Source organism: Ostrea edulis, chromosome 3 (genome assembly GCF_947568905.1).
Source record: "Ostrea edulis chromosome 3, xbOstEdul1.1, whole genome shotgun sequence".
Taxonomy (NCBI): domain Eukaryota; kingdom Metazoa; phylum Mollusca; class Bivalvia; order Ostreida; family Ostreidae; genus Ostrea; species Ostrea edulis.
Genome location: NC_079166.1, coordinates 991077 through 1018416, shown reverse-complemented (window position 1 = coordinate 1018416; position 27340 = coordinate 991077). Strand labels below are relative to the sequence as shown.

The 27340-nt window shown below is 36.6% G+C and overlaps 1 protein-coding gene across 1 annotated transcript; it reads right to left on the bottom strand.

Moving 5' to 3' along the window:
- Positions 1–215: 215 nt before the first annotated feature.
- LOC125676662 (uncharacterized) lies at positions 216–25603 on the bottom strand. The gene is made up of 4 exons (XM_056158968.1): positions 25298–25603; positions 19839–19988; positions 19595–19733; positions 216–627 (listed from the first exon to the last, which is right to left on the bottom strand). Exons 1-4 carry the CDS (start codon positions 25509–25511, stop codon positions 216–218), a joined length of 915 nt encoding a protein of 304 aa, XP_056014943.1. The 5' UTR covers positions 25512–25603.
- Between the last annotated feature and the right edge of the window lie 1737 nt (positions 25604–27340).

The following is a 27340-nucleotide window of genomic DNA, read 5'->3' as shown; positions in this document are numbered from 1 at the left end:
CAAGCACCATGGAGGCGAATCAAACGATTCATGTTTTTCTCTTATTTTGAGAAATGTAGATGATACAATATAAGGTTAACATGAGAAAATGATAGAATCGCATTTCGTTAATTGAGAGGTATCATTTCAAAATAATTGGTATGGGCCTGAAAAGGGCTATTGGTTTTTGATACCGCCTCAGAACGGTTGGCTTAGGGAAGGTTTCCTTCTCTTATCTAGTTGACAGGCTCATACTCCTCGTCAGAGTCGACTAGAACTTCGCCGAATATTTGGATCTCCAGATTTCGGTTTTCCTCAGCCTGGGATTCGGCATACTCACTGTAGACTTTCTTGAATCCTTCACTGATGTCCATCTGGAGGCGGTTTGAGTATTGGAATGATCGGGAGTTTATCGCCCTGGCCCGATCGTGTCTCTTCTGCACCTCCGACAACCTGGAGTTAAGGAGGACTATTTGTTGGCACGCCCGGCGGAAATTCCTCCTTGTCTGAGCCAACTCCCTCTTTAACACCTCCATCCTTGCATTGTACATGTACTCCGCCTCAGCCACCATTTCTTCTTCATCGTTGCTCGGGAATTCTGGGAAAGATTGGTTTGGAGATTCCATAGTGAGAATGAAGATGTTCTCTCTAACACGATTTGATATAGGACATACTCAATGTGTTCAAGATGTCACGTTTACCGATGAAACGACCTATGACCTCCGGCTGCCATTTTGTATTGTCTACACATCGTATTCGAGAGAGAGAGAGAGAGAGAGAGAGAGAGAGAGAGAGAGAGAGAGAGAGAGAGAGAGAGAGAGAGAGAGAATAACTTGTGAAGTCACCGTTACATGTAATAAAGAAGTTTTGTATCAATGATTATTGTACATTCAGATGAAACATTTCTCGTGTTGGGAATTTTAAAACTCGTTTTCACGTACCGGTATTTACTGTGGCACCTGAAAATAACTTTAAAAAACTTGTATCTAACCGAATTAGGTAGAATGTGTATGCAATTGATAAGAAACATTTTTAAATATACAACTGAAATAATCTAGATCACATACGGACGTGACCTAATTCAGATTGGTCAACACAACATTTTACAGGTCATATCCCGTCTTTTTGTTTACTTATAATCTAATGGAATAATCGAAAGGAAAGTGAAATAATCTTGAACTGTTGGCAATTTATGACGTAGACTACGGTTCTAAACACAGACAATATCGCTGATTCATTAGTTTGAATCTAAGCGATTTGATATTGTCTGAGGTTTTAGATACTAAGAATTAGAGTGCCCCCCCCCCCCCGTCCTAATATTTTCAAATTTAATGTAAATCGTGGTCTCTTGTTTAGAATAATGTAGACGATAAAAGAAGCAATATTTCACTCTCGGAAAAATCAATAAAATATTGTGATTTATTGAATTACCTTTATTGGGAAAACTTACATTTTCCCCCAAACCCTTAAAATTGCGTCATTTCATTATTTTCACCTTATGAAAAATGACAGAAAATAGTAAAAATGACTACATAGAGGATACATATTTCGAGATCTGTAAAATCCAGGAGCTTTCCCGTGGCTTCGCCCCCCTGGGTCCCCACCAGGGCTTAGTCCTGGACCCACCGGGGGCCTCAGGGCGGCCCCCAGACCCCCTGTCTCTTAAAGTTGTGCCCCCACAGCCGCAATTCCTGGACCCGCCTTAATAATGTAACCGATTTTTATTTCTATATACAGTAACTCATAAAAACAATGCCTGTTAGAAAAAATATTCAAGGTGGAAGTGAGTTCTATTTTAGAGACAGGTCGCGGTAGCTCAGTGGTATAGAGTTCGCCTCGTAGCCGGGAGGTTGTGAGTTCGAGCACCGCTCATACCAAAATACGATCGAGGGTATCCACAGACGAGCAGCTGGCTTTGTTATGAATGACTACAGGCGCGGGAGTAGTGTCACCGAGATGATGACACAACTTCATTGGACGCCATTAGCGGAGAGAAGGAGAATACAACGATTAACATTCTTCTTCAAGATCGTAAATGACCTGGTGGCCGTCCCCACTGACTCGATGCACATATAACCAAAGGATCAAACGACAATATCATTCTAAAGCAATAAAATTAATTTCTTCATCTACAAACATCTATAAGAATTAATTTACACCAAGAACAATTTTGGATTGGAATTCACTTCCGGAGGCACCTAAAACACCACAAAACCAGAGGAGTTCAAGTCAGCAGGAAAGTTACCAGCGCTACTAATACCTCCACTCTCACACAAACCAGAGGAGTTCAAGTCAGCACTGCAGGAAAGTTACCAGCGCGACTAATACCTCCACTCTCACACAAACCAGAGGAGTTCAAGTCAGCACTGCAGGAAAGTTACCAGCGCGACTAATACCCCCACTCTCACACAAACCAGAGGAGTTCAAGTCAGCACTGCAGGAAAGTTACCAGCACGACTAGTACCTCGACGCTCACACAAACCAGAGGAGTTCAAGTCAGCACTGCAGGAAAGTTACCAGCGCTACTAATACCTCCACTCTCACACATACCAGAAGAGTTCAAGTCAGCACTGCAGGAAAGTTACCAGCGCTACTAATACCTCCACTCTCACACAAACCAGAGGAGTTCAAGTCAGCACTGCAGGAAAGTTACCAGCGCTACTAATACCTCCACTCTCACATAAATCAGAGGAGTTCAAGTCAGCACTGCAGGAAAGTTACCAGCACGAATAATACTTCCACTCTCACACAAACCAGAGGAGTTCAAGTCAGCGCTGCAGGAAAGTTACCAGCGCGACTAATACCTCCACTCTCACACAAACAAGAGGAGTTCAAGTCAGCACTGCAGAAAAGTTACCAGCGCGAATAATACCTCCACTCTCACACAAACCAGATGAGTTCAAGTCAGCACTGCAGGAAAGTTACCAGCGCGACTAATGCCTCCACTCTCACACAAACCAGAGGAGTTCAAGTCAGCACTTCAGGAAAGTTACCAGCGCGACTAATACCTCGACGCTCACACAAACCAGAGGAGTTCAAGTCAGCTCTGCAGGAAAGTTACCAGCACGACTAATACCTCCAGGCGCACACACCAAGGTCCTCAATAATATATACTCACTCAGTGAGTTCTTTTTGAGTATGATACAGATACAGATAGAGACAGATACCATGGCCGCGTCAAACCTAAAATGTTTTACAAATTAAAGTAAACAGTGTGACATTTAACTCAGACACGACAAAAGTCCGGAGTTTCGCCAACCCTTTTATTAAGGATACAAATAAACCCTTTACAAAAAAAGATGGGATTTTATGTTCACAAGACATGCACCAACATTTACACTTGTACCTATTGTAGTTTTTAAGATATTTCAGCTGAAATCAAAAAATCCCATGGGATTTTGGAGGGATTTTTAATCCCACTTGGGGGATTTTCACTCCCACCAAAAATCCTATGGGAGAAAAAATATAATTTCTCCCATAGGATTTTAACTCCCATATTTAAACTTAATATGGGATACAATGTCCATAGGAGGAAATGTCCCATAATGAACATGAAATGGCAGTAAATATCCTATTTGAGCATAAATGGGAATAGATATCCCAAATAAAACACAGGATGGGATTTTTATTCCATGAATATAACAATAAAACAGAAAATTGTATCTTAAAAAGTGTTGTTTGTCATGATTCTTAAAATGTACTTAAAAGCCAAGGCATGACATTAATTTTTAGATATATATAGTAATTATAAACTCTTATGTGTAGGCCTATGTGTTTGTGAATAAATGTATAAAAAGCATGAGAGATAATAAAGGATATTAGAGCTCTTCATTACTAAACTTTTCCCCATGCAATTTTAATTGTATACATATAACCCTTGCACAAAAACATCCATATAAAATTGGACGGGACTATATTATTGCAACAAGCAGACAAGAACACTATGAAATACTCATTCACACACGGGCACAGTAAGTTAATGTAAATATATAGTATGTGCATGTATAAATATATATACATGCACATACTACATGTATCTATTTACATCAACTTTCATTGCCCGTGCATTCACATGCAGTTGCTCACATTCGCTATTCACAACCCTTCATATGTTGTCAGGTGTTAAAATATGTTCACAGGAAATGGTAATTTTGTCAGTGTATTAATAATAGTGTGGGTATATACCATAGACCGTACCATCCCCTAATCAGCTGCTATTGGGGGGGAAAACCTACAAGGGCTGATACTTCACTCAAAACTTCGTTTCAAAATAGTTCTTAAAATTATCGTCACCCACCATCCTTGTGGTTTTATAAAGGGTAGCAGTATTATTACTACATATTAAATTACCAGTTCCTGTGATATGTTGTTGAATTACGGAATAGGCCTAGCTTACAACTTGTTTACATATTCTAAAATTAGTGTTAAGTGCTTACGGTGAAAGATGAACTCTGCTAGGTGATGCTAAGTTGTTTAGTGAACCGAATCAGACATGTCAAATAAGATTCTCGATTATTTAACAACACAAGAATCGTTTTACAAAATGCATGCTTCGATCCATCTTTCCCTCCCTTCTACAATCGTATTCATTCTCAAGTCAAAGTACTTTCTCCGATTGCTACCATTACCTTAAGCGTCGAAAAGACTTTGACAGGCGTGTCCGAATAAACGATAGTTGGTAAAATGGGTAGTAAAAACCGGGCCGGGCCGGGTCAGATCACCTTCGTAATCCGAATTTTTTAGTTTTCTTCGTTGATATGTCATTGTTTCTTTTGAAACGTACGTAATATATTCTCAATGATACATTTAGTCTTCGCCACAAATTTTAGCACATAATATTACCTATAGGTAAGGAATTCAATGATTGTATGAAATCTGGTTGGTAAAATGGGTAGCGAGACCAAAACACACATTATTGCATATTTTCTGTATAATATGCATCTGCTGCTGAAAACCTAGCATTTTTTCAGTTCACATAGAGTTGAATTTGATACTTAATGCATTATTTGACCATTTAAATGCCTTTTATTTTAATTATCGGCGATTTTTCCAAACCAAAAGGAAACCGGATGCGGTCGACCCAGGCCGGCGTTATTTATTCCGATTTCATTGCTAATGCTTTGATTAATTAACCAATAATAATGGTCCTAGAAAATATCACCGACTGATAAATTATGCCTACTTTATGAATATTTAAACTGAAGATAGAGTTTAAAGAGGATTATATGGAGAGCAATTAATTACTTTGTATACCATGCCTGATTAAAATAAAAATAATAAAAAATGGTAATTTATTAAAAATTAAAAACATTTTAACCATACTGATTATGATCTGTATAATAATGACTTAAAATATTGTATTTATAGTGCTAGTATTCATTTCTTCATTAATATAAGATATATAATTTAAGGTGGGTCCTTAGTCCTGGATTTTTGGGGTTTAGCTATCAGTTTTGTGTTTGGAATCAATAAATTAACATTCAGAGTAATAATAAAAGGCAAAACAGTTAAGGTTTTCCATATTAATTTTCATTACAGGCACTACTGAAGTCATGTACCCCTATGTAGATTTTTATGAAATTCATTGGAAACAGTTATTTGCTGTTATTTTAAAACAAAAACAACAAAATATTTTTTCAATTGCATTTCTTTATCAGGAAACATGTCAATAACTAAAACACATGTCATTTTCAATATGTTCATCAAGTTTTAGAATAATATGTGCAAAATTATTGAATTAGCGTTACTTCCAAAATGTTAAAAAACAAACAAATGTGGACACATTTTTCTTATAGCATGGTTTACATATCATTTTTTCTGTTTATATTAGTAGATGTACATCTGTTATAGTTATTTATGGAAAAAAATCCATACCTTTCCTTAATAATTTCAAATCTATAGCTTCCAGAGTATGTACACTCCCATAAAAAATTGAGACCTGGCACCATACAGCTGAACTATTCAAAATCACTTGTGGATTAAAATTTCATGTAATTTCATGAAAGGACACAGCTAATGATTCCTTATCACCTTCGTAAAACGTTTGTGAAAAATAAAGGAAATCTATCACATAATGGACTTGATAAATAATTTAATGAAAACAGAGTTATTGTCCTTGGATTCAATATTTTGAACCATATCATTGACTATTCAAATATAACTAAGACTTTTGAAATATGTTATGGCTAACAGGATTTTTTACAATAACTATTGAAAAAGACTCCAACAAAATTTATGTTCCAGTCATTAAATCATTGACTTCGCAAAATCATATGACGTCACAGGAGTGTGGAACTACATTAAAAACATCTTAAAACATCAAGATATGAAGTGTGCATATTCATAATATAAAATGATGGTATTATATATCTAATTTTTAAATGAAACAATTAACAACACAGTATATGTACATAAATTTTATTTTCAAAATGGCACTCAAGTAAGTCTGCATATGCTTGTTTTTTAAGTTAAATTTGAGGATCATGAAAATTGCAATTTTGGTAGGCCTTCCTGCTCTACATCACTATGCATTTAGTTTTTCTTACATATATGTGGTGGTAGAGAAGATTGTTGAAAATTATTCAATTCTGTGGCAGTTTTTGCCCTGCCTTTAAGGCCAGTCCTGAAAACCATTTATGTCCCCTTTGTCCCAAAGATGCTTCATTCCAAATTTGAAAGGAATTGGAATGATCATACTTATCAAGAAGTTAAAAATGTTCAATGTTGTTAACGCACGATGACAAACGACAAGCAATAGCAATGTCACCCGAAACCTAAAAATCGTAGAAACGTCTTTTTAAATCGTTTCTACGACTTTCTAAATCGTAGAGACGATTTTTTAAATCGTAGAAACGATTTTATAAATCGCAGAAACGACTTTCTAAATCGTAGAAACGACATTTTAAATCGTAGAAACGACTTTCTAAATCGTAGAAACGACTTTCTAAATCCTAGAAACGACTTTCTAAATCGTAGAAACGACTTTTTACATCGTTTCTACCATTTAATAAATCGTAGAAATGATTATTTTTATTTTTTCTGCTAGGTTAAATTGGCACGAATACGACGTCGTAAGTAACTTAATGATAGTTAGGTTAAAATTTAAATTAAAAAGATGGTTCTTATGAGGATACCTCCAAGTGGCAAGAACCGTGCAATGTCACGTTTCATGAGATCGTGCACGTGATAGCTAACATCCTCGTTTTATTCGGAATTTTAATATCTGGCCCGGGTTACCGTATCCGGTTTCCTTTTGGCCCGGGTTTTAATAAATTATGAATATTAAATATATAAGACTCGCATAACAAGTGCTACAGCATTTTGGTGATAAATTATCATAATATTTATCTAAATCGTGTGTAGTTTCATTGTTGTGTCACATAGTTCAACCGTAATCGCAGAAAAATGTGTATTTTCCCTCGCTACCCATTTTACCAACCTGAAATAAACAAACATTGATATTTTCACAGTGAAGCAGAATTATGCGGTATTTTTTTGTAGCGAAGATCCAATGTATCATTCACATTATGATTAAAAAGTTTCACACCAAACGAAAATAAAATAACGAAGAAAACTAAAAAATTCGGATTACGAAGGTGATCTGACCCGGCCCGGCCCGGTTTTTACTACCCATTTTACCAACTATCCGAATAAACGGTTAACAGACGTCTAGACTCTAGGGAAGTTCGGCTCTAAGTGTTCTAAATTTTATAGTGATAAACTTCTATGATTTTCGACATTTGTGTATCAATGTTTTATGAATATTGTAGACTTTTTTTACTCATAAAGCAAAGCAATGTTATCGCAAATTTTTAGGTCTACTTACAAATGTATTAACCCCGAGATCCGCCACTAATTAGTTACACAAGTTGTGTGGTTACAACAGTCTTCACTTATCATTTTAATTTCATTGGATGATAAAATAGATGACGTTAATATTTTGAATACCTTGTATACGCAAAAGAATTTAACTATACGATGTTTATTTTTCAAATTATAACTTCAGTGGCGAATGGGCGGATCCCCCGTCCAATTCCCATCCCTCACGCATAGTACTAATTATTTCCCCAGCCACTTAATGACCAGATATACACGACTATTGAATGTAAAGCACTGTTCAGTCATTGTGTACTCCCAATTAATTAACAATTATCTACCCTCGTAAATCATAATCGTTACGCTTCGTTGGACATGAAACCTTAAATCAATCCATTGACACTACTTAGTCAACGATTTTGTATTGTGATACATTTCTGATTTCGGACATTTATATATCAGGATTATCTGATTTATTTATCAGTGTTCAAAAAGCAAAGTACATGTACCGTTACAACGATTTTATACCTACTTCTTATAATACCCCCTGGATCCACCACTAGCTAAATTAATTCTGGTGATGCCTATAACAGCGGTACATGTACTCACCTATCATTCTAACTTATTGAAAATTAAAATAAATGTAGACATAATGTAAACATTTTGAATACTATATATATATATATATATATATATATATATATATATATAAAGGCATGCCTTCATCATATGATGTTATGATGTTTATTAACTTTAGTGGTGGATAACCGAGAACGACACCCCACCCCTACTTCGCACAATTCAATTTCTAATATTGACAAGCGGCCCATTTTGACCAGATAGACATTACCCTTGAACGTAAAACACTGGTCAGTCATTGTGTATTTCTAATAAACAAACTTCATCATTGAATACAGACCGTTAATGTTGCCACTGACACTACTTAGTCGTGAGTTGATTTTGTACGTGATAAATTCCTATGATCTTTACTCGTATGTTTCATTGCTTATTTGGAGTTTTTATTTCTTTGGTTTTTCCCCCTTTTTCTTCTTCTTCAAGAGCAAAGTATTGATATTGCAGTTTAACCCCCTGGAACCGCCAGTTATTAGGTAGACGTATTGTGTTGATCTACTAATTAGGTAAATGAAGTCAATGGATATCTGCGGTAATATTTAGCGTTATTCACTTAATATTAGCTTCCTAACTATATTGAAAGTTGAAATAAACAACGTTAACATTTCGAATACTTTAAATATCTAAGATACATAATCATACGAGGATTATTTTTTAATATTTTGAAATTAGAAAAACAACTTTAGAGGCGGAGGAGCGGAAGTCATCCCTCTTCCTGCAGGATTTATGGTCCAAAATTGACAAAAGGCTCGTTTTGACCAGATAAAAATGGCACTTTCAAACGGAAAATATTGGTCAGTCATTGTGTACTTCCAATTAAAAAAACTACTGCCATTGTAACTCTACTTAGTCCCTGGTATTCTACAATGTACAATTTGAATATTTCATATCTGTATGGTTTAAACAGTCACACGATGTTTAGTTCGGAAATTTAAAAAAAAATGTAGTGGGGACACTGGTCAGTCATTGTGTATTCCCAATTAACAAACTACCCTTTTAAATCCTACTCGTTACGGTTCGTCAGACATGACAACATATCTGAACTAGTCTTGTATGTATGGATGTACTTGTTTATTGTAATTAAGGTCTGCTTCGCAATGAAACTTGTTATCATTGACAATTAATTGTTATTCCACTTTATAGTCATCGATTTTTTATGTGATACATTTCCATGATCACGGACATTTATATATATATCAGGGTTGTCTTGTCAGGGTTTATTTATCATTATTCCAAAAGCAAAGTACTGTTATCACGATTTTATGCCTACTTCTTACCCCTCTGGATCCGCCACTAGCTAGATAATTTTGGTGATGCCTATAACAGCGGTACTCACCTATCATTGTAACATTATTGGAAGTTAAAATACAAGTAGATATAATGTTAACATTTTGAATACTTTACATATATACATGTTAAGGAATTCACCATATGATGTTTATTAACTTTAGTGGTGGATGACAGAGAGCGAACATCCCCCTCTCCCTCGCACAATTCAATTTCTAGAATTGACAAGTGGCCCATTTTTGCCCTTGGACGTAAAGCACTGGTCAGTCATTGTGTAATTCCAATTAACGAACTTCACCATTGAGTCCTGACCGTTACGCTTCGTCAGACACTAACCCACTAATACTACCTAGATACTGATTTTGTACGTGATAAATTCCTGTGATCTTTATTAGTATGTTTCATTGTTTATTTGGGGTTTCTATTTGTTTGGGTTTTCTATTTTCTTCTTCTTCAAAAGTAAAGTATTCATATTGCAATTTAACCCCCTGGATCCGCCACTTTTTTTAAGTAAACGTATAAATATAATTGTGTTGATCTATAATAATTAGGTAAATGAAGGCAATGGATATCAGCGTTATTCACTTAGCTTCCTAACTATACTGAAAGTTGAAATAGACAACGTTAACATTTTGAATAATTTAAATATTTAGAATAGATAATCGTGCGGTGTTTATTTTTTAATATTTTGAAATAAAAACAAAAAAACAAAAAAACTTTAGCGGCGGAGGAGCAGAAGCTACCCCTCCTCCTGCAGGATTTATGGTCCAAAATTGACAAAAGGCTCGTTTTGACCAGATAGAAATGGCATTGAACGGAAAATACTGATCAATCACTCTACTTAGTCCCTGATATTCTATACAATGTACAATTTCAATACTTCATATATGTACAGGAAATAATCACACGATGTTTAGTTCGGATATAAAAAAAAAATATAGTGGCCCAACTGGTCAGTCATTGTGTATTCCCAATTAACAAACTATCCTTTTAAATCCTAGTCGTTAAGCTTCGTCGGACACGACAACATAACACATTGACCCTAACCGAACAAGTCTTGTAATTAAGGTCTTCTGCTCCCAAATGGAAACCTGAATAAGATATCATTAAGGTCTTCCGTTTCCAACGGAAGATTTCGCTGTTCTTGACACTACTTAAATAAGAAAAAATTAGTGGTCTCACTAGTCAGTCATTTTGTATTCCCAATTAACAAACTACCCTATTAAATTCTACACGTTACGCTTCGTCAGACACGAGATCATAAGCCATTGACCCTAACCTATCTAGTCTAGTATATATGGGTTTTTTGTTTACTGTAATTCAGGTCCTCCGCTTCCAACTGAAGACCTCATTGTTATCTCTGTTATCATTATGGTCTTCCGCTTCCAAAGAAAGATTTCGTTGTTATTTTTGACACTGCCTAGAGACATATCTCGAACATTTATGTATCGATGATTTGTTGTTTGTTGTAATTTTTGGTGGAAGCTTTACTGGAGTTGAAGTAGTTAAGGTTGATATTGGAAATAGATTTTACAATGAAGAACTAATACTGTCTTCATTACTAGGAAAACTTTAGTAGCGGACTGATCAAAGCACCCACCCTTTCCCCAACCCCTCGACCAGCCATCACGTATAGTTCATTTTCCAAAATATATAGATGCAACACTTGATCGTAAAATAGAGATCAATCAATGCATATTCCTAATCAACAAAATACCTTTAAAAGTACGACATTTAACTCTGGACACGATAAAAGTGCGGAGTTTTTTATCTATGACAACCACATATTTTCTTCAATAAAAACACTGAAATTTCACTCTATCATTAAATGTACGTATACGACACGATCTAATCAAGCCGGCATAGAGGCGCCCCATGCGAAAATTACCCTTATCAAATGTTACATACTTCGGATTTTTATTGATCTTAATCCTAAATATTGCACATCTAGATAATTTTCCAAAAATATATGAAACTTTTTACTTGTATCAAAATTCTTTCTGTTTTATATCTTCTAAATTTTATCATAGAGTTAACTAACAGTCTCACTTGCGGAATTAAGGGATATGGAGATCGCACCTCCCCCCTATCATTTCAAAGATAAGAATTTAATGTGCTTGAAATTGCTGCTCTGCTTCAATATTTTCTCCCGTAAGGGAGGGGGACAACCCCTCCCGAACCACCCTAACCGTGATTTGGTTAGTCCTCAATTGCAAAGCCCCTGTAGTCCAATATCCAGTATCCAGTTAATGTAGGGCTTTTACATGTAATATGTATATCAGATATGTTTTGTCCCGTGGAGATCCGGTGTTGTATCATAGACCCCCCCCCCCCCCCCGAAAAACGGGCCCGGAATTGCGCCCCAGCATATAATTTCCCCCTATGTACAAAGTCAGTATAGAGTCTCCCCTTTGGCGGAAAAATCGCCCTGGTATATATAGAACACCCCCCCCCCCTTGTTTCCGGATTTCATTTGTTATAATAGTTTAAGGAAATAGATATGCGCTCATTGATATTACGATATTCATAAAACAAACGAATATTTTTTGTTGTTGACATGATGAAGTTGGATTTACATGCTGAAAACTTTGAAATGCATATTGTAAATACAATATGCTTACCAAAAGACTTTAACGATGGTCAATATAAGTAGGATTTTTCGTAAAAAATCGACTATAAGATGTATAATTAAAATATTTGAAAAGTAAAATAGATGAACTGTATAAATAAAAGTAATTAAATTTTCTCGTTTATTTAAATTAAAAAAATCATTTAAGTTCTTCCCAACTTTACTAATTCAAATGTTAGATACTAGTAAATAACGATAAAGACTTAAGATGTCTGAATGAATTTTGATATACCATTACACGATTTGAGCAATTTCCTTTTTATAAAAAATCATAAGATGATGATTGTTCACGATACACACACACACACACACAAATAATCAGAAGAATTACTGGGTCTAAATAAGCAAGATAATTCTAGTAATAGAAATGGAAACAGATACATAGCTAAAATGTAAGAATGGGGGTGTACTGTCATTTAGGGGGAATTTCTATACTGGGACGGTTTTTCCAAGGGGGGTTGGGTTGGACCCGGGTTAATTCTTCGTAACGGGAAATTCTATTCCAGGCCCATCTTTCCGGGGGGAATGTCTATCCCGGACCCGTTTTTCCGGGGGGAAAGTCTATGCGGGGGGAAATCTTATGCTTTACAACACCGGGTAGAATAGGTCCTCAGTACTCATTGCCTGTCGTAAGAGACGACCTAATGGGACAGTCCTTCGGATGAGAACGCAAAAACCGAGGCCCACTGTCTCAACTTCTGTGGCTTATTGACATAATGCAAAGCATGGCCCCCAGGGTAGAGTGGGACCACAATAGGGGAGCAAAGTTTTATAGTCGAGTATATACGGAAATTCTTTGAAAATATTCCCCAAAACCACTGGGCTAGAACAGTTTAAATTTACAAGAAAGCTTTCTCGCATAGAGTAGCTCTAAGTTTGGGGAATTCATGTCTCTGGGTGTAGGTTAGGGTTACAATAGTTAATCAAAGATTTACTTTCGAATGTACAGTAATGGGAAAATCTTTAAATTTCTTCTCCCCAAAAAAAAAAAAAAAAAAAAAAAAAAAAAAAAAAAAAAAAACAACAAAAAATAACACTGAGCCAAAACAGTATTCATTTTCAAGAAAGATTCCTGATATAAAATAAATAAAGTTTGTGAAATTCGTGGTCCCCGGGAATAGGGCGGGACCACAATAAGGAATCGAGGTGTTATCTGCTGATATAGAAATAATCTTTGAAAATATCACTTGAAGTATTTAAGTTAGGGCTTTCATATTTTGTATATACATTCTCTATGGATAGACCTTTCTTGTGATGCAATGGTGTGTGATATTGTGACCTTGACCTGGAAGTTTGACCTTTTAATAAAAAATATGACCTATACCATATATCCTGAACTTTTTAAAGTAGATCTTTCATATCTTGTATATATATTTTTATGGTAGGACCTTTCATTTCATATAATGATCTTTTACCTTGTTACCTTGAATCCAGAGTTTGACCTACTTTTACATAATCTATTAAATACATTTGGAACTATTTTAGGTGGGGCTTTCATAATTTGTATTTATACATTCTTTTTGGCAACACCTTGCACACAATGGTGTTTCATCTTTGACCTAGGAGTTTGGCCTATTTCAGAAGAAAATTCCTGGTCTATGCAATACCGCCTGAACTATCTAAGGTAGGGATTTCATATTTTGTATATAAGCTCTTTATGGCAATACCTTATCATTTTGTGAAATTTCACCTTGTGACCTTGACGTTCATATTCTTATGGGAAGACATTATCATTTTGTGACCGGTGGCGGTTGTTCAGTGGTAGAGCGTTCGCTTCGTAGCCGGGAGGTTTTGTGTTCGAGCCCCGCTCGTGTGCTGGCCGAGTCAAACCTAAGACGTTAAAATAGGTGGTGATTGCTCTTTCACCGAAACGCTCAGCATTTAGAAGTGAGAATCACGGGTCTTTCAGATATGACTTTAAATACGAAGGTTCCGTGTCACAGTAGGCGTTGGTACGATTACGAACCCTCACTGCTACGGCCCTGAGTGCTGAGTATAGAATTTTTGGTACTTCACCTACAACTGTTGACGTCTCAATGTGAGTGAAAAATTCTCGACGGGACGTAAAATAATTAATCAATTCATCAATATCATTTTGAGAAGCTTGATCTTGTGACCTTGCCCTGGTAGTTTTACCTAATTGTAATAAAATTCTTACCTACTCAATATTCCTTGAACAATGTAAAACAGAGCTTTCATATTCTATAACATCGCATTGGGTCAAATGCTGTCTGACGTGTTTCATATCGATTGTTAAGCCGTTCTTGGCACACTGATTTTGACTGCGGATAACTCCGTTTACCTGATCACGATATAGGGCTCACGGCGGGTGTGACCGGTCAACAGGGGATGCTTACTCCGCCTAGGCACCTGATCCCACCTCTGGTGTGTCCAGGGGTCCGTGTTTGCCCAACTATCTATTTTGTATTGCTTGTAGGAGTTATGAGATTGATCACTGTTTGTTATCTTCACCTTGCATTCTGTATATAGATTTTTATGACAATGTCTTCATGTCATACCATGATCTATGATCTTGTTTTATTCAGTACAGCAAAATGATGTTAGTCACATTGGTGTTGACTGTTGAGGCATCTCTGTGTTGTGTGAATTCATTTTCAGTTATGATGTGATCTTTTTGGGCTAGGTTGGGGCTGTAATACGGGGTGATTTTTTTTCGTGGTAATAAAGTTTGATTAGAGAGACTCGTTTAAAAATCACAACTACTGAACAATGACAAGGCAAATGTAATTCAGGTGAGCGATGTGGCCATGGACCGAATATTCAAAAGTTAGTTCTTTAAAATAATATTCATTAAAAATTGAAGTGTCTATTTTTTTTTTATATAGTTATATATATTCTACATGTTTGTTTTTTTTTTAAATTCTTTAGAGATGAAAGCTACTTAATACAATAGGATATTATCGAATGCAATGAAGTATTTAAAATGTTAATGCTAGAAGTACTAATGCATGAAAAAAAAAGCTTTGATATGAAAATATGAAGGTTTCTAAATGGTTTGCTTTACATACTTTTGATGGTGTACGGGGATGCCTGATCCCGCTTCCGGTATTTCCAGGGGTCAATTTTTAGCCTACTGTCTTTCTATCATGTTTCTTATATTACAAGAAAAATCTACATTACCAATACTTTATAATGCAGATTTGTACTGTAAAATAAAAAGAATATGACAGAAAGACACTGCTCTCAATTTCGTATCACTTAAGAGATTCATGATATTGGTCGCTAAACGTTATCTTCAACTTTTTTTTTTCAATTTACGTAGTTCTGATCACGACTAAGTAGTTGCGGTCGAATTTGACGCTTGGGTTAATTATAGTTTTCTTGTACCCTGTTTATGTAAAGCTTGGGGCAGACTCGATAACCACCCCACCCCCAGCATCTAGTGTAAGAATAGCATCTGCAAAAATGTAGCCTCAGACTGCCATCCAAGTACTTCTGGAAAGGAAATCCATGGAAGCCGCCATGATTGGAACAAGCTTGAGTCTGTATTACCTGAGGATGACTGCATATCAATATGACTAATCAAGGAGTAGCTCCTCCTAGAGAAGGTTTTAAAAGATTTGTATTCTCTTTTTATTCCCAGTTAAAATTTGTATCCCACCCTACCTACGGAAACATTAATTTGAAACATTTTGAATATTTACTCTTTAAGGAAACTTTGATATACTTTTTTTGTCTGCTCGGATCGTTCTTGATATTCGAAGACTTACCTCGCCTTATTTTAACAAATTGCTGTTCAACTCATTTGGAAGGGGGCGTGGATCCTGAAATAACAAACTTGAAAACCCTTTATTCTGTGTTTATATTATGAAATCCATCGCGAGATACAGGTCCCTTTTCTATCTTGCTTTATAATCATAACGTTGAACGGACAAAGGAGTGCCGTACCGACGGGGCGTAACATGCGAGATCTGTAACGAGAGTGGCTCCCGGACATGGTGAAGTCGGATCGCCTTTCCTGGAGTAGAAATTGACCTTGAAGTCTCCCTTGGCGGTGATCGTTGGTTTGGTGTGCGTGGATAATCATCGTATTCTTTGTAAACCCAGACACCTTTGGGTCGACGAGGAATTTTGCCATCCTAGAGGTGTAACGTATTCCGACGGTCCGATAATCCGACACTCCGATAGTCCGACGGTCCGGTAGTACGACGGTCCGATAGTCCGACGGTCCGGTAGTCCGACGGTCCGATAGTCCGAAACTCCGATAATTTGTGGCCACATATATAAGAGATCGCTATGTAATAGGCAGCAGAAAACAGGATTAAGTGCCGTGTGCCAGAGCGATTTTTTACGTCACAAGAGCAAAACATCGCACAGTGGGAAAACTTTGAACGGGTTCGACCTACATCGGGTACCTGTAAAGTGCGAAAAGAAAAGAAACGAAATCTAACGAAACGTAACCCACCGAAACAGATTGTATAACCGAACTCTATTAATTATAATAATTAAAATTAAGCCCCTGTTAAAGTTACCACATATAAATAAAATTCGCCTTCCCATTGATGCAAGCTTTCGGCTTGACAGATATAAAGTTTTAAAAGTTGGAAGGGGGTGAGTAAGCACAAAGTTCATATCCGAAGTTGATTGAATACCATGTGCAATTAGTTTCGGATCCATAAATTTTAGAACAGAGGGTTACAATTCGGCATAAATACACGTTTCAGTATTTTTTGCTCTAAAGACAAATCTATGTATACATGTGGATATTGTGTATTTGTATGTAGTATATCAAACGGTGGATTCTGAGTATGTCTTCCCGTTCTCTTTGTAATTTCTGCTTCCCTTGTTCATAAGCCTTCTGAGTTTACAAAATGCTGACCTCCTCCTGATATTATTGCATAAAAAAAATCGGTTTTCCGTCCCGTTTTCAATTCCCCGTCTTAGAAACACCACAAATGTATAGAATTATATTTAGACTCACTACATATCAATAATAATTTTTAATAGCACATGTATATATATCTTACCTAATTGCATTCATATAATATGGTATACTATGTAACTTTTTCCATTATTGAAAGTACTCGAACCTCAGCAGTTAGAGATAAAATAAAAGGTTAAGAGCTCTTCCTGCTTTCAATTTCTCAGACACCAGTTTCTTCAAATAACGTATCTATGCCCAAAGGCGGATCCAACGTCAGCGACCCACCCCTTATTTAGTGTGTTTCGCCAGACCTCTGAGACTGTAACTCTCCGTTCTGAAATTTATTGATCTGAAACTAATTGCACATGGTTTTCAATCAACTTCGGATATGTACATTTTGCTTACTCACCACCTCCCCCCTTTCCAGCTTTTAAAACTGTGTATCAGTCAAGCTGAAAGCCTACATCAAAGGGGAGGCGAATTTTATTTATATGTGGTAATTTTCACAGAGGCCTAAGATACCATTTCTAATAAAAGAGTTCGGTTATACAATCTGTTTCGTTTCGTTTCGGTGGGTTTCGTTTCGGTAGATTTCGTTTCGTTTCGCACTTTACAGGTACATCTACATGTATATATTTCGGCATCGTCGGAAACCCACAGTTAATTACGCTTCGTTCCTTTCTCCATCACCCGTGGGTTCATTCATTCCTACTCGCTGTGTGTCTGTCTGTATGTATGTCTGTCTGTCTGTATGTATGCTGAACTTAAGGAACATTTTGATCGTGTCTTTATAGAGAGCTATGTAGATACATGTAGGTATACATATATATACAGATATCTATAGGCTTGTAGGGAGGGCTGACAGCGGATACTCGTCAGGGAGGGGGGGGGGGAGGAGGGCCTGATCCCCTCCCCCACTTTTTAAAGTTTTTCCCTTTCTTCTTTTTTTACATGTTAAAACTCTTTTTGGTCCTGCTGCCCCCCCCCCGCCCCCACCAATCCTCTTTGGCTGGCCCCCAGCTTCCCCCTTTCAAAAACCAGGCCACGCGCCTGCTCGTGCCCCTTAACACTTTCAAAGGTAGGGGGTGGGGACAAGAGTATGTATTTACTGTATGTGCCCCCTCCTTACACTTCTGGGACCCCAAACGAGATCCTCATCTTTATAATAAATGTTGTTTGATAACATCCTCCCCTTAATTCTAGTGCAAGAAATTTCTGTTCAAAAATTGTTATTTGCTATAAAGAAAGGTATACCATAAAATTAGTAAAAAATTCGGATATCCAGATTTGCGTTGAAAAACTTAGATAGGCTCTGATTGGCGCACAATTGCATTATTGTCGTCCCATACAAAAATTGATTTCCTTATTGATTGTGTTATGCCCCGTTATACAGAAAATTTTCATTCAATAAACTTTTGCTCGGGAATGGGGGGGGGGGGGGGGGAGGAGGGGGGGGGGACTTGAGGCCTACTTCAAACTTTTAAGACTGAGCAGGGTGTAGGGATTCCTACCATATTTAGCTTGTTATTTCAGGGGTTGGGGGTGATTATCTAGGTTACCGTCGCCATCTTCATGACGTTTATATGGAAAATTTTGGAATTGAATCCCATTTTAGCATGTGCCCCAATCTAAGTTTTGTGCTCCTCTACCAACACTTTACGATGTTTGACTACGGCATTGGCGTTGCCTTATAGCTAATAACAAATTCGTCCGAACAAATTACTAATTTGTCCGAACAAATCGGTAATTCGTACGAACGAATTACTAATTTGTCCGAACAAATTGCTAATTTGTAAGAACGAATGTCTATTTCGTCCGAACAAATCGGTAATTTGTCCGAACGAATTACTAATATGTCCGAACAAATAGCTAATTAGTCCGAACAAATAGCTATTTCGTCCGAACAAATTGCTAATTTGTCCGAACGATTTTCTATTTCGTCCGAACAAATCGGTAATTCGTCCGAACGAATTACTAATTTGTTCGAACGAATTACTAATATGTCCGAACAAATAGCTAATTCGTCGGAACAAATAGCTAATTCGTCCGAACAAATTGCTAATTTGTCCGACCGATTTTCTATTTCGTCCGAACAAATAACTAATTCGTCCGAACGAATAATATATTTATACATGGCCTTTCTACGCCGCCGTAAGTTCATACTTGAATGATTTTGGTCAGAAATTGATTGTCTGATTTATAATCAGGCCGTGTCGATTTTGACGGTTTCTGGCAATATCCATAAAATAATGTCTGAGATGAATAAATTTTAACTCCGTTAATTAAAATTTTTGGTGATGGTCAACATGTCGGACTATCGGACCGTCGGAATATTGAACCGTCGGACTATCGGACCGTCGGAATACTGGGCTTGACCAATAAGCATACATCCGGCGCAAATGAATAATAACGAGGTTATTAAGACGAGCCCGACCGAATAGGACGAATAGAAGTCATTAGGTACTGAGGCGGCGTAGACAATGGCTCCAATCAGAGTAAACAGAGCTGAAAGGAAAATGTCACGGTTATACACCATTGAATTGTATGTGAAGATCCAAATCTGTATGTATTTAGTTGTCAGAAGGTAATGAGTGTCAAAGTTTAAATTACCCGCCAAGAAAGTTAAGCACATTATGATAATGATCATGCATCTGTATCTTGCAGCATCCGTGGGAACATAAATACTGTAAAGGACTGTGGTGAGAACTGATACTATCAGAACAACGATCATTAAACCCAGCGTTGCATCCCGACCACCCGGTAAAAGAAAAATGACAAGTCTCATTTCCGTAAAAAAAAAATTGCGGTTTATTCAAGTTGTATTGAAAGGGTTTCACTTGTACCTGTACTATCAGTATGGCCTTACATAATGGATCAAATCTTAGCGATTTGTATCATATAACATTTGCCAATATTAAGTTAATGGTTGTGGTGATCAACCAATTTCACCTATGTGAAAAAAAGTGAAATAGATAAAGATTTTTGTATTTTAGACAAGTGGTATGCTAAACAAATCCGATCAGCTAGCACAAGAAATGGTGTGTACATACTTAAAACATTTTCTGAAAATAATGAATGTGGTAAAAAATTTCCTATAGCACAATATTGCCCAACAGTATCAGCACATTTTTTCACAATGCTGTACGAGTTATTTCCCCCTGATTAGTGAGGGCGCGCAGCATATCGGTTGACAATGTCATCTAGGGGATAAATAGAAAATGTACAATATTTGATTGCAATCAATCGCCAATTAGGAATAATCGATAAATAAAATTCATCTATAGCGCTTTATATAAAAGAACTTGCTCTAGGACGCTTTACAAGGGTAGCGGTGAGGAATGCAACAATAAAACACAATACAATGACAGTATGACATATCTTACATCTGTAAAATTATCAAAATAAAACATTAGTATTAAGATCGATAGCTAAAGCGGGTTATTTATTTATTTATTATTATTATTTTTATTTTATTTTGGCAAAGCACTATGTAGAGTATCTAAAATAAATACTCTAAAGTGCTTTGGGGCGGTACGCTAACACAAATTAAAGAATCTACCTAAGCATGAAGTGTAATGGTCTAAAAATAGTCTGTGTGTGTCCCTCGTGTGATTTTCTCGCTAGCAATGTTTGGTCGTGATGTAACAAATTATGTGAATAATAACAGTCCGTAACTTCTTTAGATCAGAATCAGGCTGTCTTTATTATATCAGCAATTCTTCATTACTAATCTTTGTCAATATTTTCGACAACCAAAACACAAAACTCAATATAATATACCTGAAAACACACCGCAGTCAACGCATACCTGTACGCTATCTATTTATCCTTTAACACTGGACAAAACCTCTGTTTATCAGTACACCGAGTACAGATAAACAGAGTTTGTTACTGGTAATTATCGCGAATTGGTATCTCTAGTGTATTTTTTTGTTGTTGAAATATTTTCCTGCATGTGATTCAATCTTTTGAAAGTTAAGCTTTGTGTACATCGACTTACAACTCTTTTTTTGCACTTCAATTAATTATGAGACACGTAGCAACAATGGATCTGCCCCCCCCCCTTATCATTACATACAAAGTATTTGGATATTTTTACGTGCAGAGGTCGATCTATAGATAACACCCCCCCCCCCTCTTCTTATTAAAACAGCTTTGTCGTGAATGGTAGTGAAAATGTAATCGATGAATGGAACTGAAAGATCAACCCATGCCGTCCTCCCTCACGACGTTTGAACTTTTTTTCATTTACATGTCAAGAATTTTCAGGCAATATTATGAAATAAACTTCTCCCCAACCATTATTTTACACGATGCTACATGTACGTCCCTGATTATATCGCATGCTACCATTGTGCTTTCAATTCCATGCGTCTGTTGTTTTTAATTCTCGGTATCAATTGCACTGTGACTTGGACAGAAATAAACATCAAATACGCCTATGGCACCCCTTTCGCAACGCTACAATTTGGCGAAATGCATATTTTAAAATGTTTTCTCCTTAAAAACGAAGAAATTAAACCTTGTTTTTGTCATAGATATAATATAACCTGTTAAAACTCAGTATAATAATAAAAAAATGGGTAACGTATGTTTTATAACACACTATTTGCTAATACTATTTGTGTGAAGCGTAGGTCCGCAATGGTAAGCACGTCCCCAACTTCCGGTGTTAGGAGAGCAACTGCAAAAATGTAGGTTATTACCTGTCATTTATACAGAAAACAGCTGTCAAAATTTAAAGGACAACATATTCAGAGTAAGATATAAGAAATAAACCAACCTTACGAGGCATGTACATGTTATTGCACATCTTGCAAACTGTTACTGACGGTTATTATATTTTTTAAAAACATGCCCGTCACTTCTGAAGATTACATATACGTGATCACCCTGTAACACATTTTGGAGTCATGATCTTTGGAGTAATTATCAGGTCTATTTTTTTTTATTTCACATGGGTGGGTTAGGGTTAGTTTTGATTCACATGGGGATTTCACATGGGCAGGGGTAGGTCTATTGTTTTTAATTTCGGGGGGGGGGGGGACTATACACACAGTAACAGTTCAACACATTAATGAAATTATACGTCTTGCGATCTGCCATGGTGAACCACTTCTGGAGATCTAATGATCTTTTAAAATCATGTTTTGAATATTCTGAAAACCTGCTTACCAAATCATTTTATTTCTTCGGTAAATTGTACATGTATGACTATTTTAGCAACATATCATTTAAATTTTCGATCACTATAACATTCGTTTTTTTTTTGTTTTTTTTTTTGGTCATGCTTTGCCTGCAAACCTATATCCCAAATACTCTATGTGCCCAATGTCCGGTGAATCATGAATACAAACATGCGCGCTTTCTTCCCCTTTGTATCTCGGTGATAATGTCACTGATTCGTACTCGATAAAGAAACACACATTCTTTGCCTTTAATTGATAGATTCCGTTTGCTACTCCCTTTCCTTTTTTCAAAGTTTTTGGGGATGCGGGCACGAACCCCTGCTGTGTCTCAGCTCTAATGGTTTGACTTATCTGTAATTTGATTGAAGATACACGGAGTTAGGTGTTTATCCACAAAAGATTTTTACTTTTAATTCAGTTACATCTCCTTATCAATTAAATAAACCCATCTTTGATTATTTTCCACTATTTAAACTTATCTACAATTGAACTGGACATCCAAAATTCACTTATTGCCATTACACTGAAACAACTTGAAATTATGTAACTAAAGCAAATTTTATTGAACACAATTTATCTTTAATTTTTATACGTATGTTCAATTATTTGAAGATGGGTCTAATTAATCAAAAATAAGTTTAAATATTACATTTAAACCTGATATTCTCACATATTTGGCACTACGTGTATCTTCACATCATTAGATTATCTCTAATCCAATCAAAGAAAATTTCAAATGTATTGAAATCAGTAAGAAGTTCACCTATTTCTACCTGAATTGAATCAAGCTATATTTACCTGTATTTATTGACTAACTCTTTTTTAATTCGTTTACGGATATGTTGAATAATTTGAAGATAGGCCTAGCTTAATAAGATTTCAAAGCTATTTCACTTATATGGAGGCATCACACTTATGCATTATTCAATATACAACTTCAATGTTCAAACAAAAGACTCCCGTGTAATTAATGATTATATGTCTACTTTCTACTTTTATTAGGTCACCTGAATTCATTCAGGTGACCTATTGCTATCTGTTTTTGTCCGTCGTCGTTCGTCGTGCGTCGTGCGACGTGCGTCGTGCGTTAACATTTGAACATTTTCAGCTTCTTCTCTGAAACCCCTGAACCAATTTCAACCAATTTTGGCATATAGCATCTGTGTGTGGAGGGGAACAACAATTGTGAAATTCGCGGTCCCTGCCCCCCTGGAGCCTGAGGGGTGGGGCAAAAACCATCAAAATGAGTGTAATTTTAAAAAATCTTCTTCTTTACTCCTGGACATCAAGAAGCCAAACTGTGGGCATAATTATAATGAAAGTTGAGCCCTCTACCAAATTGTGAAATTCATGACCCCTGGGGCAGGGGTTCTTGTGTTAGGGTGGGGCTCTATTGGTCATATAGTGAAAATGTAGAAATTCTTTGAAAATCTTCTTCTCTGTCTCTGGGTATTAAGTAGACAAATTAATAGCATGGTAATGATGAGCAAGGATGCCTCTTTATAACCCCCACAACAAGTTGTGGGGGGGATTACTGGAATCGGGCTGTCCGTCCGTCCGTTCGTCTGTAGACGCAATGGTTTCCGGGCTCTAAAGCATTATCCTTTCCACCTACCGTCACCATATCATATATATGGACTACCCATGGGATGAAGATGTTCCCTATCGATTTTGGGGTCAAAAGGTCAAAGGTCAAGCACACTGGACATTGAAGTAGCAATATGGTTTCCGGGCTCTAAAGTGTTATCCTTTCCACCTACCGTCACCATATCATACATATGGACTACCCATGGGATGAAGATGTTCCCTATCGATTTTGGGGTCAAAAGGTCAAAGGTCATGCGCACTGGACATCGAAGTAGCAACACTCAGAAAAGAGGTAGTTTATACCTATTACCAACACCCTTTGGGAGATTGGGTTAAGCAGGGGGTATTCTTAGTGAGCATTGCTCACAGTACCTCTTGTTAAAAATTGTGAAATTCATGGCCCCTGGATCAGGGGTTCTGGTGCTAGGGTGGGGCTCTATAAGTCATATAGTGAAAATGCATTATTTCTTTGAAAATCTTCTTCTCTGTCCTTGGGTATTAAGTAGACAAACCAATAGCATGGTTATGATGAGCAAGGATGCCTCTTTCAAAATTGTGAAATTCATGGCCCCTGGGTCAGGGGTTCTGGTATTAGGGTGGGGCCCTATTGATCATATAGTGAAAATGCATTTTATTTCTTTGAAAATCTTCTCCTCTGCTGCTGGGTATTAAGTAGACAAACTAATAGTATGATAATGATGATCAAGGATGCTTCTTTCAAAACTGAAATTTATGGCCCCTGGGTCAGGGGTTCTGGTGCAAAGGCGGGGCTGACCACATAGCTATTCAATGTTTCTTCCATCCAAAAGTAAGATTTTTATATTTAAACACAAACTTAATTCAAACATTGGAAGGTTGTTACATGATAGTCAGGTGACCTATAAGGCCCCTGGGCCTCTTGTTCAATTAAGGCTTCAAAACTTGAATGTTTGAATTTTACTTACAAATTCACTTTGATTATCTTATAACCACCCGTGGGGTTAATATTTTGTGTAATTTATTTTAGAGGGATACAAAATGAATAGGAAAGGGGATCATTTCTGCATAACCGGGTTCCCTAATGACGCAAATTACCCCATGCTTCTATATATATTTCCCCAAATTTATATTCCTACAATACAAACACCCCTTAGATCTATATATCTATCTATCTATGATATAGCAAAGAAAATCACCTTGAACAAGCCAGGTTCTCAGGTGCTCTCTCTCTCTCTCTCTCTCTCTCTCTCTCTCTCTCTCTCTTCATAATGCAATGAAATAAAAGTGAAATAAAAGTTTTAAGCTACATACTATTTTCATACGCAGATGAGAGTGCCTGTGTTGCACAACTTCCCGTGGAGCAATCTTTCATCTGGAATAGACCGATAATAATGTCCGTGTTGTCTTGGACAGTTGTAGTAACCATCCATCCTATAGTACTAAATCCCGAGAGAACCAAAGCCAGTCCAATGAACTGCGTCAATAAACCAAATTTGGACCAAGCTGTAGCAGTACCGCAATAGGCCATTTGGATCCCCGATGTTACTTCAGTTTATGGACATTGAAACTATCACAATTATCTAGAACGAGTTCCCATTACCTTTCCATGTGCATTATTTTTCTGAATTGAAAGGTAATGGCCGATTATGACATTTACTGCACCTTTCTGAATTATTCAAGACAGGAGAAAATGATCGATATTGTGATCCGTAACGGGGACATTTTTTTTCTGAAATACCCCTTTCAATGATTTGATCACCGTAAATAAAAGAAGTTGGCAAAGTTTAAACCTTAGTTTGACCCATTCTTGTGAAAAATATTAGATGCAATTTGTTAACAGACAATGTCTTTGCTTAAAAGACTATTCGGTACTTTGTGATTTTGTGATAGGAGTTATCCCAATTTGCTCACATCCTCAAGTCATTGTCAATTACAGTGAGTACATAGTTGACCATATAAAACCTTGATTTCGCCTTAACCAAATGCTGGTGTAAATGTGCCTATTGTATGTATCGCTATTGTATCGCTTAGAATAGGATTAAATTATTTACATTGTGCACCTTTATAACCTTTATTTAATATGGCGTTTTCAGGAATTTCATTCGCTGGGTATCTAAAACAAATCAGGCAAAATATTTGATTTTGAAAAAGTTTATATTTCTATGCACAATCAAAGAAATAATAAAAATAATAAAAATAATCTATATCCAACTAGAAAGGGCAATAACTCCTATACTGGTGTTTTCTCTATTTCATGTCTGATATGAATTTTGTAGTTTCATAGTTCAATCTTACTTGTTATACACAATTTCATTGGCTGATCAAACTAACAAAATTTAGTTTATACCGTATATATATATGAAATTTAACTTGGTATGAGGACATGTATTCTTGACAACCCATTCACACGGTACAATATTTTCTTACATTACAGCCCTTAAATCTGACACGAATTAATTAATACATAGCATAATCCGGCGCACCCGGGTTAATCGGCGATGACCGACAGCAACCTTGATTGTGAGTAGGAATTGCGCACGCATCCGCCGGGTACGCGGATTGAGTCGGTATATTTTGATAGGCGAAGGCGGCTTCCAGCTGGCGTCCTTGGGGACGGTAATATCGAGAGTTGCTTATTCTAAGACAAAATGTTTTTAATCCTTACACTGGTGAAATAATCATGATTTATAAATATATTGGTCATTTCTATGCCGAATAATGTTTATGCAATAGAAGATCAACAATTTCATTACTGTATTGTATCCAGTCCCCACCTTTATTAACAATACCCACTATTTGTTATTTTGTAATGTAAATAAAAGATATATAGGGTGCCCCCCTCCCTTAACCCCAGCTTGAAAGTTTTGATATAATAATAAAAGACACCCACCACCAATTAGGAAAATGAAGATTGCGTAAAACAAAACAAAAATTAGGAGGCACTCATAGCAGAGGACTTTAACCACCCCCCATCCATTCCCCAACGATTGAAGAAAATGAAGTGTGTGTGTGTTGGGGGGGGGGGGGGTATTGAGGCAGTCAAAGTAAAACACACACAAACCGAATTAGGACTTTGAACATCAGATGAAACATCTTAGTTTGTTTGCGTTTTTTGTTTTGTATTATTGCTGTTTTCGTTCATTTTTTTATCATTATTTTGCATAGATAGAAATTTTGAAGAATCCAGTCTCCCCCCCCCCCCCCCCCCCCCCCTGAAAAATGACAATGTATGCCTGGTTATTGCATTTTGCGTTGCAACACACGTATATTAATTATATGGTGTATAATTGCACCCTTTCCCCAGGTTTTCTTCATTTACACAGAGTAAGGAATGGTAAACCAAAATCACAAAACAAT